At 30.9% G+C, this 18,822-nt stretch overlaps 1 protein-coding gene and 1 long non-coding RNA gene across 3 annotated transcripts; one reads left to right on the forward strand and one right to left on the reverse strand.

The window, feature by feature from the left end:
- Nucleotides 1-1,906: 1,906 nt before the first annotated feature.
- LOC146526973 (uncharacterized) lies at nt 1,907-7,072 on the reverse strand. 2 transcript variants are annotated; one of them, XM_085206527.1, is made up of 3 exons: nt 6,779-7,048; nt 3,252-4,695; nt 1,907-2,157 (listed from the first exon to the last, which is right to left on the reverse strand). In XM_085206527.1, the coding sequence occupies exons 2-3, from the start codon at nt 4,630-4,632 to the stop codon at nt 2,132-2,134; spliced, it is 1,407 nt and encodes a 468-aa protein (XP_085062653.1). In that variant the 5' UTR covers nt 4,633-4,695; nt 6,779-7,048; the 3' UTR covers nt 1,907-2,131. The 2 variants fall into 2 exon arrangements, 1 of the variants encoding a protein (XP_085062653.1); XR_014879316.1 differs by lacking the exon at nt 3,252-4,695 and having other exon boundaries at nt 6,779-7,072.
- Nucleotides 7,073-7,959: 887 nt separating this feature from the next.
- On the forward strand, nt 7,960-10,355 carry LOC146526974 (uncharacterized). Its single transcript, XR_014879253.1, has 4 exons — nt 7,960-8,118; nt 8,452-8,623; nt 8,789-10,143; nt 10,176-10,355. It is a non-coding gene; the product is annotated as an uncharacterized LOC146526974 (long non-coding RNA).
- The last annotated feature ends 8,467 nt before the right edge of the window (nt 10,356-18,822 follow it).

Raw genomic sequence — 18,822 nt, forward strand, 5'->3', positions numbered from 1 at the left:
GCCAATGACCATTAATTCTACGTCATACAGCTAAAATTGATAATACAATTATCCTTGGCATTTTCTTTATAACCAAAATTCTTATTCTTATTCTGATTACCAGTATTGACTACTAATACAAATAATAGAAAATGATTATAATATATAATGTTTTATATATTTTAATCATTTTCTATTATTTGTATTTCTATTAGTTCAGGAATACCTTTATTATATAAGAGAAATTAATTTAGCATTTTTAAGTATAAATTATCATAAAAATTACGATATATACATACAACGACGAGGCAAGGGTAAAAGCCATCGCTGGTCCAGAGAGAGGAACCTCCTCACACTACACGCGGTTTCAAGTAAAATTGTCTTCTGCATCCGGTTCTTGATCTGACAGCTAAGCGATAGCCTTTTAAGATGTTGGTCGAGGTTTTTCGCTATTAAACCGTTAATTAAAACCTCTATCGGCACAATGATAGTCGCATTGACATCCCACATGGCAGTATTCTCATGAGCTAAGTCCAAATATTAAGATAATTTTTTCTTTATGGCCTTTGCGAGATTGTCATCATCTCGTATCCGCCATCTCTTAACATACTTCCCAAATATACCACTTCATTCACTTGTTCTAATATCATACCATTTACACTGATCTTGTATTCCGTCTTTTCTTCAATTCTTTCAAATACCAGAACCTTTGTCTTATTCGTATTCAGGCTTAAACCATTAGTTTCACATACTTCTTCCAGAGTGATAACTAAAGCCTGCTATGAGCACTGCATCATCTACCAATTCACATTCAAGTCACCTACTTTCACTTCCATGTCACTTTGTTTCATTCCTTGAAGAGAATATCAGGTATATTCAGGTAATCGGAAAGAATAGACTGGTCCTAGTAGAGCAAAGCACAGCTGAACAAAGCACAACTGACGTGGGATTGTGCCTATAGTAAGGCATCTTTAATTCCACAGGACCATATTAAAGAGCAAGTCATCTTGGCTACTTAATTGTGACGTGACACTCCACTACTGTGTGGTTTCGTAGGAACTTCCGTTCACATGTTACGCAGCTATGGTATGGCCTACCTGCGCGTCTATCTCCACCTCTAAGGCCGGCAACACACCTGTAGCTCCTCTGGTGTTACCCGGTTATCTTTTTATATAGATGGCGCACACTGCAAATAGCGATACTATTTCTTTTGCTCTAGCTCTAGAAGACCCTCGTGGGACCCCCATGCTGATTACTGAACCAGAAGATTTTTTGCCATGCACAACGATCTGAACTCTGTCAGCTAAATAAGAGGTCAGAAGATTGAGTGCACTTTCTCTTATGCCGTAGTAGTGTAGCTTCACGGCCAATGTTGAGTGCTGTAGGCAATCAAAGGCTTTGGACAAATCAAAGAACATGTCAAGAGCATCCTGTGATCCCTCCCAAGCCTCACATATGTTCTTTATAAGACCTATCAGCATCTGTAGTTGAACGACCATACTGTTTGTCGTGCATAAGATTATGTGTGCTAAAATGCACTAAAATTTTATTTAGGATAGTTTTCCGAAAATCTTACTAAGAGAGGGTAGTACAGAAATGGGTCGAAAATTATTGGGATCAGATATACTACCCCTTTTAAATATAGGTATGACTTTACTAAATTTCATTAGGTCAGGAAACACACCATACTCAATACAATTATTATAAATGTGAAGTGAGGAGCAACAGCATCTATTATATAATTAATTAATTTGACAGAAATACCCCATAGGTCTGATGTTTTTTGATATCTAAGTACATAAATGTCTTAATGATGTCTCTTGAACTGTCTGATTTAAATTTAAAATCTATATTACATTTGCGTACAAATCAATTTTACAATCATACTGTGCCCCTGCGCCACTACTAGCCTCAATAAAACAAAAAATATGAAAATAATATTTATTCAAATTCTAATTCAACTTTTAGGAACCATAAAAAAAATTAAATTTTCTAAAACGATGAAACATTTTAATAATTAAAAACTTTTATTTTTTATTTTCAGTTAGTTTCGATACAATTTGTAAATCGTCTTCCAGTAGCGTCAGCATTGCCTTCTTCTATTGGCATTCGTCAAGCAGCAGCTCTTCAGCATTTTGTTCAAAATTTTTTATTAGTTGTTCGTAGTGTTTTTCAAATCTATAAAGGTAATAGCAAAATATTAAAAAAACAATAAATATTTTTTCGTTGTTTTGGCACACATACATTAAATTGTCTAATGTGGGGAACGGAGTGTAACACTCTTTGCCAATCTCACTCGTCGAGCGGGAATTGAACCCACAACCGTTACGTTTCCAGTGAGACAATGTGCCGCTGCGATTATCATTTTACAATAGATGTTGACAAACTTTAGGTTTCCTAATGAGCCAAATCAGTGTTACACACACAGTGTTAATCCATATTTATATTACAAATTCGAAAGTAACTCTGTCTGTTACGCAATCAGGGCCAAACCGCTAATTTAAGCGCCGTCTCAACCTCATGACACACAAAAACAATGTTTTACAAAAATATTGTTTTAAAAAGTCCGTGACGGTATATGTATAAGTTTATCTCTGAAGATTGAGCAAATGAATTTACTTTAAATGTATCGGGATTTTGTATTCATGTATTTTCTATAATTTGATATTCATCCTTCTGAAAATAAATATAATAGTCACTTTTAGCATTTCATCTAGATTGAAACTACCTAGATAGACTACCGACTGATTTTCTACGAGTAATTTTCGAATAATAGTAATAAATCGAAATTTCGAAAAAAACAGCACCACTTTAAATGAAACCACAGTTTTAACTACTCTATAAAAGCCTAATATAATTTGGAAAAAAAATAATTCCCAAAAATAAAAATGTTATTTTTTCAAACAAAATAAATAATAAAATTATCATTTTAAAATAAAACGCCATTTGTAAAGTACAACATAGGCACGCACACACTTACCTGTCAAATCGGAAACGTCGCACACGTATCTGTGCGTCACACGAAATACAGGTATGGATAAAAATCGTGAAATGAAAAAAAAATCCTACGTCCAAACTGTTGAGGTACCTTGATTAATTTCTTAGGTGTGGGTTTGAAATATATTACCCTATATGCAGTTTCAATAAAAGAAGCGCTTCCTCTTCCACTGTATATATATATCTCTTCCGGAATTGAACTCAGACCAATGGATTTAATAAGGCAAATACTATAAAAACAGTGTTTTATGCAAAAAAAACAAAACTAATCTCACCCGTGGGTTTTTCGCGATTGTTTCGCCTAAGCCAATCTTGTATATTAGAACTGATTACAGAACCAATATCTTCAATATATAGTGCATTTAGTGTTAGTTGTAGCTTTTCGAAAAAATCCTGCGTAGATGGATTTAGATATTCTACATCTAGATTTCTAGGTGTTATTGGTTGGTTTAATTGTTCTGTGTTAGGGGGTGCGCCTTCAAGGTCACCCCGCGCTGTGATAGGTGACTGTCCTGTAGTAGGTATTGTTCCATCCGAAGTATACTCTCTCTCTCGTCGTTTCGTCTCTTCTGAAATTGTGGATAATGTTCTTTTAGAGATGCTTTTAGAGCCAGAGCAGGCTTTAGTTTTCGATTTATTTTTATTAATATATCTTGAATCATTTGATAATGTTTGTGTCTTATCTTTTTTCGCTTTAGATTTATTATTTTTTTTAGTCATCGCACTTTTGTTTTGTTTATTATTAGTTTGTAGATTGATTTTGTTAAAGTAATCGATAATATTCAATTTAGGAGGGCTTCTATTATTTGTTAAATTTTGCATTGTATGTAAAACAGATTTAACTGAATCGTCCACCTCTCTATGTACTTGTGCCTTTTCCACGATCAGAACTGGTAAAGGGCTTTCTGAATCCTGATCGCTATGTTTTTCAACGTTATCATTTTTCTTTTTAATTATTTTCTTTAGCGATCGATCTTTTTTTATATTTTTTTTTACTTCATCAATGATAGTTTCCATTTTCAGTTCCTTTATAACTGGTTCTACTTCAGTTATATTATCCTGTGGTTCTTCGATCACTAGAGAAGTGTTTAGCACTTCTGCTACAGTACCTCTCATACACTGGTCTTCTAAAATTGGGCTAGATTTGAAATTATGCTTTTTTGTTTTTGCCCTAGTCATAATAGTTTTAGGTTTGGAAGTGTCCTTATTAATATTTTCAGTCTTATTGTTCACTTTATTTAGTGTTTTGTTACGTTGAGTTTTTCGATGCTTAATTGATTTTTCGTTCACTAGAGAAGTGTTTAGCACTTCTGCTACAGTACCTCTCATACACTGGTCTTCTAAAATTGGGCTAGATTTGAAATTATGCTTTTTTGTTTTTGCCCTAGTCATAATAGTTTTAGGTTTGGAAGTGTCCTTATTAACATTTTCCGCTTCTTCTAACTTAGTTTGATTCGATTTCAAATGATTCTTTTTTGCCTTTGCTCTAGTAATAATAGTTTTAATTTTGAAATTACTATCATTTTCAGTTTCAATTTGGTTATTTTGAATATTGTTGATTTTATTTAGTGTTTTGCCACGTCGAGTTTCTCGATGCTTAATTGATTTTTCGCCACCCAAAGTAGTTATGCTAGACTTTTTTACAGATTCTTCCATGTCGATGTTCGTAATGGGAAAATCAAATGGTTCACTTGATTCTGAACTTGTTTCATTAATTTTCTGAAATGAATTATTTAAAAAAATAAAATTTTAATTAAGCTAAAGCTAAAGCAATAAATGCTATTTCAGCTATATTTATTTACATAAAACCGAACATTTTTTTAAGTTACACAATGAACAGTTATATGTTTCGTTAAGTTATTTTTATTTGCTAGTAATAAACCGTATTTTTCAATTTGAAAGACATAAATAAATAATTAAATATAAATAGCAATATACTTTCAAGATTTTTTGCGTAATTACGTAAACCTTTATGTATTTTTTGTGTAATTCTATCGATTAATTTGCAAAAAAACTCTGCATCTCAATAGATCTTATGTCGGTGAATTCGGGAACGACGCATTACTTGGCTCTCACTTCATATTTATGTGTTTATTCAAATTCAAAATATTCTTTCTTCAAATAAACTATTACAAGCACTTACCACACACCACAAGATTATAAGCACTAAGAGAATAATGATAATTAAAACACATATTAATAAACTTCAAAAATAATTAGAACCTACAATCGTAACCTTTCAGTCAAGTCACGACATTTAATCTTCTAAATAAGTAAATTAAAAGCAAAAAATCATTTTTAGAAAAAGCTTTTATTTAAACGCTCTAGAAAGGAGAAAATAAAGTTTTTCTCTTAAATTTCATCTATTAACTCATAACCTCATATATTTGATTGAATTGAAACTTTAAAAATTGTAACTTAGCAGATTTTACGTAATTAAATTAGTACTAGATTATAATTATATACAAGTAAATCGCGTTTATAATTTTCAAGTCGGTGCCAAGTAAAACAAACAGTCTTAGTAATTAGAAATTATAATAAGGTTGTTGGATATTGTAGCATTAGCTTAATCACATAAGTCTTAAATTTGCATTCGGTACCTATGTGCGCGACAAATGGACGAATAACTCAATGTCACGCCAACCAATTTCGATGATTCTTATTTATTTGAAAAGATACAGTTCAAGGATAATTTGGTGAATAGTATCTATGAGAAAATCACATAAGTTGTAAATAACAAATGGTCGAATGACTAAATATCACACCAACCGATTCCAATGACTTTTTTTATTTGAAAGGATAGGTACACTTCAAGGATGGTTCGGTGAAAGTTAACATATAGAAAATATTAAATCTAAATTATCCTCCCTACTTGGTTCGTTACGTGGTAACTATCGTTGTCTGCCTCGTAGTCTGTGCTATACAATATATTACTCATTAGTTCATTCAAATGTAACTTATCTAGTTGAAATAATATCTAGAAATAAAATAATATCTATAAATGTCTAGTCGCTTCTAAAATTATTTTTAATTATTATTAATTAATAAACGATTACAAATAGATGCAATTTATACTAACACATTTATATTAACACATGTATTCTTAAAATAAATAAAACAAAATAAATAAATCATCTTCACGCTGTATCCCGCACACAGCAGTGTAGGCAGAGGGAACACAGTGTTAAGGCACTCCGTTCCCCACTTTCTGCCGAATTCTGGAGGCATTGTGTGTTAAGTGGCGGAACTCAACGCCGCGCTTTGCATCGACACCAGAGCGAAGAAATGGAAATATAAACGTAAATAAATATTTCACTTCCTCGAGTGGGAATCGAACCCACAACCGTCGCGATACAGTCGCACCCTTGTGCCGGTGCGCCACGACGGCCTCATGTATTCTTATTCGTAAATTGTACAAAACAATTTACAAGCGGACAAATAGGAAATAGATCACTTAATAGTGCAAATAATTTATACTTACCCACCAAAAACAGGAACCAAATCTATTATTAAAAATCTATTATTTATGAAGGAGCTCAAATTACGATAAATTACCTCAAGATATAAAAACATAGAATTTTTTTGATTTTAAGACTAAATTAAAGAAACATCTTATAAAAATAAAATAGAATCCGATCTTGTATTATAACTTCAAATGTGGGTAAGCCTAACTTTATTGTAAACGTACTCATCGTTGCATTTCTTTTTGAATCAACTTCAAAAAGAAGATATTCTCATTTTTGACTGACTTCAAAAAAAGAGAGAGAATGCAGCGTGATAAATAAATAATATAATTAATTACCTCAATGTTCTTTTTTCGTTCCGTTGTATTTCCACAGGATGCGAAAACTTTTTCAATAGTTTTCAATAGTAGTAGTATTTCAATAGTCTAAAGTCAATATGATATGATGATAATTATTTATTACGTAGCTGGATTACTTAAATGTTTTTTATAAACAACACAAAAGCACTATTTCAGTTAATTTAAGTTCAGTTCCGCGCCTAATGAATACACGTAAGACGACAGGTACACCGAAAAAGAAGAGACATTTTGAATTTGTAACCGTAAGCAGTGTTGCCAACAAAAGTTAAAATGCAAATATCTAACCAAAGTATTGTAAATTTTATTAAAATAAATTAATTTTATCAACATTTTCAATTTCGAGGCTTTCGACGTTCACATTGTATTTTTTTTTGAGTTACGTACAAAAAAAACTTTATACTTATATTATTTCGTTGTTCGTCTGTTTTTATGTATCTTTAGACTGCTTATTTCAAGATCGAGTATCGGATATGTTAAGCTGAAATTAATATCAAATTAATATCAGAGTTACGACTTTTATAATATTAATTTAATTTTCCACATGTTACTTTTTTGTATATATTGTTATATTTGTCAATGGCAACAACGATCTTGTTATTCCATGTAATCATGGCCGATTAACTCCAATACTAAAAGTTTTACTTGCACACATAGCTAACGTTTGGATGTCCGCATGTTTGGTGCTTAATGAGACACCAAAAATTCAAATAAAATTAATTATAATTCGTAGTACTGGCAACTGGTAATTTTAAGGTTCATTGGCAGATTCTTACCCTTGCAACATTTTACGTTACTTTTGACCCTCAATTACCATTATATGTATATATTATTGTACCAAGACTTCTCGACATAGTAAACAATTAAATTATATGAGTGGTAAATACTTATATTCTTTATTAAACACAAACAATGCTTCAACGCTATCAATACTATACGTGTACGTCGAACACGTCTTACTTTGTTGCTAAAAGCGGAATGAACAATGCATGCTTTTCTTAATTGTAACGAATTAAATTTATCCGTTGAGGAATATTAGACAAAAAAAGAGCAATAAAATGGACGAATATAATATTAATATCGTTTCCCACATAAAATATTCAAGGTTTATTTTTCGAATAATTTTGTTATATTCAAATATAACTTTAACTTATAACTTTCTGCCAATGGCAACACTGCTATTTACGTCAACTAACATAGCGGTTGATTGTTATTGTTTTGATTGATATCATGAATTTGTAAAGTATCTTTGAAGACGAAGAAGAAGTAAAACATGTCTTGTTTCACAGATTTCCTAAGACAGAAAAGCTAAATATTACCAAGTAAGTGTATAAATATTACGTAAAATTACTTTATTGCGAGTACCTTCAAGCGTTATAATTACGTTATTTATTTGGTAGCCAGTATTTGGTTTGAAATTTTGTAGCTGTCAACAGATCACACACAGATCTTCCACATTTAACTAAAAATCAATAACGTAAAGTGTGAATATTAGAGAGCAGTAAATACTAAAAACATGCATGCATTCAGTTCACATGACTCTTAGGGTCAATAAAAGTAATTTCAGAAGAGAATTAATAATGTTTTTGCAAAATAACCTATATGTAACAGTTCTATATTTTGAAGTTCATTACCTAAATTTATTTTGTTTTCAGGCACAGGCTTGGGTCAAATGTTGTTGGCCTAGGACTTATTTGGAGTCATTACAATCCCTACTTACTTACATTAGTTTCGGGAGACATAATTTAGATGAACAATGCCAACCTTGTCTTTGCTCTGATTGAAAATACAAAATATTTACATGTAAATGTAAAACACCTTATAAGGGTAAAACTTGCTTCACAAATATTTAGCCAGTTTGTTGCTGCTGAGAATTTATATTTATAAAACTTGCATCCAATAAGTGGAAATGAAATAAACTTTAATAATTTCTAAACAGAACATTTTTTTAGAAGAGTTGCGGGAATTTTATGTTATTTTTTTTATTTACAGATTGTTATGAATGAAAATGTACTAAAAGATTTAAAGAAGAAGTGAACAGGATACCTTACTTTGACAGAGCAAATACAATATTGTGACATTTTTAAAGTGTTATTGGAAAGAAAAATATTATTTTGGGAAACTTATAAAATATCACCTCTTGTGGTGGTTGAACAGTTTTGAAAAAGTGCCAGTTTATATCCTATTTTTATATGTTTTCTAAATAAATAGCTTATAATTTATGATGAAATTGTTTTCAAAATATTCAGAAAACAGGTGGTGGTGGTGGTCCTTTACACCTACTGTAATGGAGAGTGAATACCAAATACTCTCAGTTTTGGATAATCAAATACACCCCAACAACTACGACTCGTCGATCATACTGTAAATATTAGCTTCACGCTCACACCAGGGTAGGCGAGGGAACTTTTGTGTTAAGTCCGAATGCAGAATTCATTAGGCATTCCGTATTGAGTGGCGGATCAACGCTGCGCTTTTCTTCGAAACCAGAGTGAATAAACGAAAATGTTAATTGAAATAAATATATTTATTTCTTTGAGTGGGGAACCCACAACCAGTCGCGTTTACAGTCATACTTTGTGCTTCTGCGCCACGACAGACCTCCGTACTGTAAAAAACGATCTCAAATTACCTGATATTTAGTACTAAATATGTTTCTCTATGCTTTATCGATTCTTTTAAAATTACTTCTAGAACTAATAACTAGCGTAACGTCACAATCTTGTAACATTATTAAAGAATGCATTTTCGAAGGATCCACTATTTTAACATATATTACCTACAGTTTCTGGAAACTTCCTGTAAATTATGAAATTATGATATTTTTTGATTTTCTTGTCCATTAGCCATTAGTGTAAATATCTCAGGGAAAACAGATCAGTATTTAGTGATAACATCCTGGAAATGCCATCGCCACGCCATCCTGGAAATGCTTCGAAGCGATTACCAATGCGTATACCATCAGAATCACACCACGCCGCACCAAATTAATAAGTATTAGTGAAATTCTGTAATCCAGGTGATAAATAAAAATAAAAAAATAATGTATTGTTGTTATCTTTATTAGTTAACCAATCTACAAATACGTTTGTACGTATAATTTGAAACTTGTGGCATCTTCAGCCCTAATACACACACCACATCTCAAATAATACATTCGACATCCCTACAGCGTGTGATGCGCCTAAATAACAAAAAGAAAACCAAACAATAAAAAGTAAAATATGAACCTATATATCATGAAGCTTCTCTTCACTAATGAAATTAGCAACAATTCTAAGCTCGTCATGATATTTTATCTAATGTTACATAGACAAGGTAAGTAACAATATTTAGTATAACAGTAGGTAACAAAGGTAACCGTATGCATCACCGGGAGTCAGCTGTCACAATAGTCATCTCAGCAGTTATTTGTACATACATAATGTTATACTATAATAGTACTAAAAAAAATATTTAACAGTTTTATACTTGGAGTATATAACACAAACAGAATAGATGGAAGAGCGTACGGAGTCTTGTAGAAATCCGTGGAATACAACTTATTCATGTAATGTAACTTATTGATATAACGAAATAATATAATTAATATATTATATATACAAATTATGTATTTGGTATATAAATTGTCTATTTTAATAAAAACCGATCTTTGGTCTAGTTACGAGATGGTAGCTGCTTACGAATAAGTAGATAAGTGATGCAGGTGTTTCTATTGAAAAATCTAAACTGTTTTAGAGATCAATTTATATTTCCTACTAAAATTAGTAATATCATATGGGCTAAAATCATGTAAAAATTACAATATAAATACTATTTTCGAAGAACTACTTGCAACAGTAACTAGCGTTAAATGAAACCATCGTAATAATTAATGTAACAAGTCAATTCAACGATGTATTTAATATGACATCAAATATCAAATTTTCTATACTTCTTTGAAACGCATCTTGCGAAACTTAACAACAAATCAATATTACATATTAAGTATACTGTATCATCTTTTAAGTAATATACCTACACTAAGTGTAAGGCTTATGCTTACTGTTCCTCACAATTTGCCTTTATAACAAGATAATGGAATTAACGATTCAAGTTATATTATTCTTATATATTAACATTTTTAACTCTAAGGCATTGTTTTTCTAATACTGCGTGCTATGACGATCATCGAAGTGAGTGACAGTACTTTAACGTCAATATTATTTTTAAATTACTCTGGTGGTCTGGAATTTATCGAACATTTAAAGAAATAGGCTAAACTTTTTGAAAGTTACCATTTTAATGGATAATGCCCATTTACTACTACATACAACTCGTAGACGACTTATCGTTTTATATCACGTGGGCATTTGACTAAAAAAAATCGCTGAAATTGTCAATAGTCCATATTGAATACTTATGTACTTAGATGTAGGATTGTACGTCGTCGTAGGATTAACTCTGAATAATATTGTATGGTTTAAATTTTGTATCTACTTGTCTATAATATAATGGTCACTTGAGTCACAACATTCTTTATTTCTTAATATTAAAACTTACTTCAAATTCTTTTCTAAAATTATTTTTTTTTCTTTTATATTTTCTTATACTCGTATATTATATGAGCTTAAGTTAAATTTGGAGAAGCGAAGTGATTTTACAACAATTCTAAATTGTACGTCGAAGATATATGAAAATACACATGAAGGATAAATTATTATTGATGAGAAATACAATTTAATTTTAAAATCTTAGTATTAATAAATCTACTATAATAATTGTAACATTGCCTCTATATGACTTTATGAAGTATTTGACTAGTTTGGCGAAGAAAATAGTAATTATTTATGGGTAAAGTCACATAAAATTAATGGTAGAGTATACAAAACTGCCACGCAGCGAAACAATATCACATTGCAGAACATAATCGACAACGTCATCGAAGTTGTCTAAAAGACATTGTTAACTTATCTAAATTTATTCTTACAAATAACATAGACAAACATTACGTTTTAAAATCGCATCCCACATTGCTCATATATTATTCTAAGTTCGACCTAATCTTCACTTAATAAAAACATATTTTTACAAAATACAGTAAGTATAGGGAAATACTATGTACATTAAGCATTATTTATGTTCTTTTTCTAATTTACTATGTTTTCTATATGCTGCCCAAAATTCTATAATATATAAAATTATAACATTTTTCTTTCGCTTTACTACGAATTCTATAAGATTTTTTAACATTATTTATGTCCTGGTAGGTGATAGAGACAAACGGAAAAAAAAGAAGCGACGTTAGATGTAACTTGCTGATGTTGTGTTATAACGCCAAACTAAAATTGCGTACTTTAGTTCTTAAGATATTGATTTAATAATATGTTAACATGTTTTCTGTGATTTCTATTCTGTAGTTCATATTACAAGCGCAACGTGTTATGATGCTTGGAAGAATCACGGACACACAAGAGTCACGCTCGCAACTACCTCGCGTCACGTACGAGCGAGTACCACACTTTTAGAGTTTTTGACGTGACAACCTCTTATGAATTGATGACAGACAGACATCCTAACTTCAAAGTTAGGATTTGCTTACAACTTACTTACATGCGCGGGATTGGCTAGTGTCAGTTTTCTCCGTCATCATAACACTGTGCGCCATTTATATTGTTACATGTAGGTTAGTACCTATTTTCAATTAAATCATAACATTCTTAAATATAGGTACAATTATTAAGGTTCAGAATGTGATTATATCTATTTTATTCCATTTATGTATACATAATATGGTACTTACGGTTGATTTTTGCAATCTCAAAAATATTTAACTTTTCTTTTGGAATGAGGTCAATCTTTGGTCTCCTTAGTGTGGTAATTGTGCGATTTTGTTTCTGTATCTATTACCTATACATAAGCAAGCTTATGTAAATTTTTCAACATTTTCTTTAAAAATAAATATTCATACATTTGATTTGACATTCAACTAAAAATATTAACCTGCATGCCTATAGAACTCAATACAACTACGTAAGAAAGTATGTAGTTTTATATCAAGTAGAGTACGTAATCTAAACAAAAAGAGGCTTAAATGGCATTTTGCAATCTTTAAAATAAAATTATGTTTTACAATTGATGAATTGGAATGTACCTATATGTAGGTAAATATGGTAAATAGACAATGTCAGAAAAGGAGCAATCTTTTTATATCCTCAATTATATTTGCTACGATTCAAATTTAGGTTCAAATTATTGCAATTGTGATGAAATAAAACACCTCGAGGCTTTTACAGAACTTATATTTCTTCCAGGGCTAAATAACATTAGGCTTCTACAATTTATATCTCAGGACTTTTACAGAACTTATACTTCTTCCAGGGCTAGATACCATTAGGCTTGTACAATGTATATATTAAATTATAATACAATATTTTATTCTAGAGGACCACTTTCCTCTTCAGCTCCAAATCTAATAATGCGCATCAGAATTTTCAACACATCAAGCGTCGCGCTAGTTCTATGTATAAATTTTCAAATATATCTTTTTATTAAATAAAGAGGTTGATTTACATTTTTCTATAACAAATTATCGTAAATATAAAAACTATTTATATAAAATCATTACATTCGGCCATCCGACTTCGTGCAATCTCCCGATGCACGACTACTCACAAAAACAGTTAAAATCAACCATGTATTATTATAAACTCATTACATTCGGTCGATTACAAATAATATATGTATTGATATTGCCGCAGCCTACTTGACATCACTAGTTTCAACAAATACAACTAATTAAGCCATTGCGTCTTATGGAGCTAGTACAATCATATTATAACAAAATGCGCAATAGATACTAGACTTAACATATAATTTACAAAAAATAATTACTTTTGAGACCAGAAGACTTTTGGAGTTCTCTCAGAAATTTAACCATATGTACATATAACGAAATTGTAACTTATCGCTGCGTGGAAAAAATACTAGAAAATCTATCAATAAATAAAAGATGTTTTGTTAAAATGTCTGTCGGTTTGGTCGGTTTATGTCTCCTTGCGTTTGTCTGTACGCATATCCTGAGATTATGAACACTTTAAACATTTTAGTAATAAAAGTTGAGCAAGTAAAGGAATATGTAATATATATAAAGTTTAGTTTCAACTCAAAGTAATATCAATAATCATACACACAAATATAAATATTATGTCCACTGGCTACATGCTTGTTTATCTCTGCGTATATTGCACTCTTTACCTACATTATTAAGTTTATTTTCTTGCTGTTACCTATTATTATCTGTCAGTTTCGTTATTGAACTTTAATTTCACTTCTAAATATATAAAATAATAAGCATAGCGTATTTATATTTGAAACTCCTGTAATGATACTCGCTATAATTACAAATATCCTACGAAATACTTTGTCCATCATCAAATAAAGAGAAGTAAAAGAAAATGCTTAACATAAGAAAATGCACAGCAGGCGGCCTTATCGCTCTAAGCGATCTCTGCCAGGCTACCTTAAGGTGCACTCGGAAGTGTATGTCAATCGGTAGCCTACCGCTGCTTTATATCCTTATACACATACGTAATATATCCTATTATATTGTATAGAATTATTAATTATAATAAAATATAATTTCTAATGTCAACAAATATATATAAATACGGTCACGTTAATTTGTAAAGAAAAGGATACAAAAACTTAAATATGTCTAGGTCTAGGTCTAGGTGTAAGGATACCTAGGAAATATTATTAAGCAATTTTAATTAACACAATAGATGTATGTTGATAAGTATGTAAAAAAAAATCCATAACAGTACGTTCAGAAAGTAAGGATCAACGATATTACAGAGCCAAGTAGTGTGCATCTAGCTGGGCTAATATAATGTTTGGATTGAGAACGTTACATTCGATAGGAATACAGCGTCGAGCTATTGGCATCATCAAAAATAAATATATATAATAACAATTTTGCAGTTGAGTTATAACAATTACTTCACATACATACTCATAATAAAATCGTAAGAGGTTCGGTCTTGACTTGAAAAATATTTTTTTAAAAAAACGTTATTAACCTAATAGAACCCAAAACAATTATTTTTGAATTTTTATTTATTTGTCCGTTTGTCTGTGCGTTTGTTATCTTAGAATCGACTTAACCGATTTAAATGCGGTTTTCACTATTGGGTTCTGGGAAGCTCCCGAAAACATATAGGGTTTATTTTATTACAATCGGTTCATAAACAAAAAAAAAAAATAAAAGTTATGCCAATTTAAAGTATTTAGTTCGACAAATTTGCTAATTGCCGTAACAGTTATTTTATACAAGTGTTTTACTGAACTGACTGAATCTTTAGTTTTCAATTCCTTTATTAATATTTCTATTTCAGGCGGGCGTAGCCCCGGACGGGCCCACTAGTAGTAAATAAATTCTTATGTAATGTAAAGAATAACCTCATGAGAAACACTATAACGATTTTACAAAGTTATTTTTTTATTTTAAAATCATCCAATATGAGAATTCCAATTTTAATTAAGTAGAACAACATGTTCCCTGAACTATTCAAGACCGACCTAAACACAGCAATCCCTAACCATGCCACGGAACGACATGCAAGGAGAGTTAGCTGTGGCTGAAATATTCGAAACGATCATCTGTTGAACTATATTTACATAAAAGTCATTTAAACCATCAAGTATTCTTTGCGTTGTAAAATTTACTCGTTAAAGAACCGATTCCGAAAATTCCTCAAATTTTTGCAATTGAAATTTACTGAATTTAGGTAAAAAAATACATATATATATATATCAAGGACGAGTAATTTCGACGGCTAAATCAAATTTTAAAAACTATGATTTATATAGATAAAAAATAATTTTCCGTATTATTTCTTAACGTATACACAATGCTACAAAAACTATTTTTTTAGTCCTATGTAACTTCCCTAGTAATTTCCTAAAAAATATTTCTTTTGAGATACTTTAATTTTTATAAATAAATTTAGAAATCTTTATTGCCCATTTACGCTTTATGACTAGAATTGGTTTATGAATAAAAACGTTATGTTAATATGAAGCACGTTTGTAAGACAAAATTGCTGCAAAATAACTTATTGAATCGGCTAAAAATGTAATTTTCAACGTATAAACATTGTTTCTAAGTCTACGTTGACGATGCGGTCCCAGAACGAAAATACACTAAATTGTGACCACCATGTTGTCATAAGGGGAACAAAATCGCGTTTAAATAACTACGTACGTAGCAGTTATTATTATTTACAGTTACCAGCAAACAAATTGCGATCTTTTACGAGCTACCAATTGTTAAAGTTTCGAGTTCGTAAGAGAGTAAACATCTATCTTCGTGACAAATTTGACTAAGACAAGGTAAGCAACAAACGCGGAACGCCATATTTTAATGCAGTAAAATCTCATCTACAACTAGAGCACTAACGCCTGCCTAGTCATCAGATGAATTTTCAAAAGGTAAGTAAACCCCTGGACAGAGGTCCAAGAGAGGTGAAGAGAAACTAACAAGTTTACTAGTCTTAGTTTACATGTTTATTAAATTTATGAGCTTAAGAAATGCAGATATTGACACTCGCTCTAGGTGCGTTTCAATTCGCTACCATAAAGAAAATGGCAGAATACATAAATATACATTTTGTACTAAATAATATATTTTGGAACTGGAGAAAAATATATGTAAAGACTACCTTTTTAAACATAGCGTTTCATTTTTATGACCCCCGACAGATGTCTATAATTAATTGACAGCCTCGTACAAAGAATAAAATACTGAATACGTGTGAATACAAAACCAACGTAAGAAAATAATAATTGCTATAAATCAAAGCAGACTGGATAACCCTAAAAGACAACAAAGTGAGATGAATAATTAATTGTGACTGTCGTTTCTCTAATTTACACATAACTTGCAACGTCTGTACATATTGTAATTATGCTAATAATAAAATTGTAACGTGTGTATGCTAATAAACTCTTATGTACATAGAAACAAATTTAATTAATTTATTCCAATCACCCCAACCCGATATATAACTATATACTGGAAATAAAAAATGTCGAAACTTGTAGGTGGTACTACACTGGTGGCAGAACCTAATGCTGTGACTTTGTTATCGTGTTTCTATTTATCTTGTTTAATATATTTGTTGCCACAATAATTGATACATAAAAAATATATATCTTTCAATACATAAAATTTTGAACTAACAGACCAAACTAACACTGTTATGACCTATAATATTTATGACACTGACGGTACCTGATCCTGATCCTGATCCTAATCCTGACCCGATACCCGAGTGAGACTAATTTTCTACTTTTAATGCATGATATCTGAGATAAATCAATAAATCTTCTGGTTTTTTTACATTTCTAATAGGTTTATCGAGTATCCTAATACAGAAAATAGCTTTTTTCTTTCGTTTTAACCAGATCTAAAAGTAAAGCTAAGGGTAATTTATTACAGAAATATTGATGTATATTTTTTTTATTGTCTAGTATTAGCTTTCATTTCTTTGAGAAACTGATCATAATTTCGCTCAAAGCACTTTATTAAACTTTTTGTAGATACGAATTATTTCCTCACAAGACCCATTATAAACAAACGAGCAAAATTTATACACTCATTTACTTATGTAAGCCAATTTTCTATATGTCACACAAACTGCGGAATTACATTTAAATGTGATCTATTAACTTTTATAATACCAGTAACTAAAGTTTAACTTTAATTCTTATCTATTATACAGAAATTTATAAATCTAAACATTGCTTTTGTATACCAGTAAAAAGTTCCTTTGCTTGTCTTTATGTCACCGAAGCGCTTTATCACATCAGATGAACCGCTCATCAGAAGATGTAAATCACTCCTACGGCCGCGAAGATCTCGAAGTTTTGCATTTTCGATAAATTCCCTTTTTTTTTTGTTTGTCATTGCCATCATTCCACTGGGTGGTTCCTCTAGGGTGCGTCTCAGCATCCGACTCCATTTCCCTCAAATTAATGCAACAAATGTCATTAAAAACTAATAATCTTAATAAATTAATTGGTGTATTTATAAATTATCAATTCAAAAGTATTCTCTTTTAAATGTCATTCAAAAAATATTTAAAATGGATCGTCAAAATGTCAATAAATAAATCAGAATCAATCAAAAGAGAAAAAAAAAAATACTAAAATAATCAATATTAATAAACAAACATAATAATTTAAGCATACATTACTTACAAAGACTACTACACACTATGCCTGACTGCCGCAATCATCAGTCACGAGCAGGCGCTTACTTAATGTTTTACTTTACTACTACGCCCGACATACCGAGGCCACCACCAGCCTCGAGCAAGCAGGCTCTTACTCTAAATACATAATATCAATCATCAATCTTCGGCACGCTGACCGATAATTCATCTACGGCACGCTGACCGTTAATTCATCTATGGTATTCTAACCATTCTTCTGTGGCACGCTGACCACTAATTCATCTATGGTATTCTAACCATTCTTCTGTGGCACGCTGACCACTAATTCATCTACGGCATCCTTAGCCGTGTATCAATCTTTATACTATTCTATAAAATATACTTTATCTTCATACTATTCTAATAAAATATACTTCATCATCACACTATTCTACAAAATATACTTCATCATCACACTATTCTATAAAATATACTTTATCTTCATACTATTCTAATAAAATGCATAATAACTCTTAAAGTGACTAAATTTTCAATCAAAAGCTCTCCGATCAATAATATTTACAAAAGCTAGCAGTGGAAAACTTGATTTCCATGTTTTTGTTGTACGTACCTCACTTTGGGGCTGGATCTGATCCCACTTCTGAACTGTGATGAAATAAAACACCTCGAGGCTTTTACAGAACTTATATTTCTTCCAGGGCTAAATAACATTAGGCTTCTACAATTTATATCTCAGGACTTTTACAGAACTTATACTTCTTCCAGGGCTAGATACCATTAGGCTTGTACAATGTATATATTAAATTATAA

Source organism: Heliconius melpomene, chromosome 21, assembly GCF_056956725.1.
Source record: "Heliconius melpomene rosina isolate 202511_hmr_F chromosome 21, ASM5695672v1, whole genome shotgun sequence".
Classification (NCBI taxonomy): Eukaryota; Metazoa; Arthropoda; class Insecta; order Lepidoptera; family Nymphalidae; genus Heliconius; species Heliconius melpomene.

What these genes read in the sequence shown, in the direction of transcription:
- LOC146526973 (XM_085206527.1), bottom strand. Translation starts at nt 4,632, where the DNA reads ATGGAAGAATCTGTAAAAAAGTCTAGCATAACTACTTTGGGTGGCGAA. An exon ending in CAATCGCGAAAAACCCACGG is followed by an intron (nt 2,158 to 3,251) that starts GTGAGATTAGTT and finishes TTACCTTTATAG; the next exon opens with ATTTGAAAAACACTACGAAC.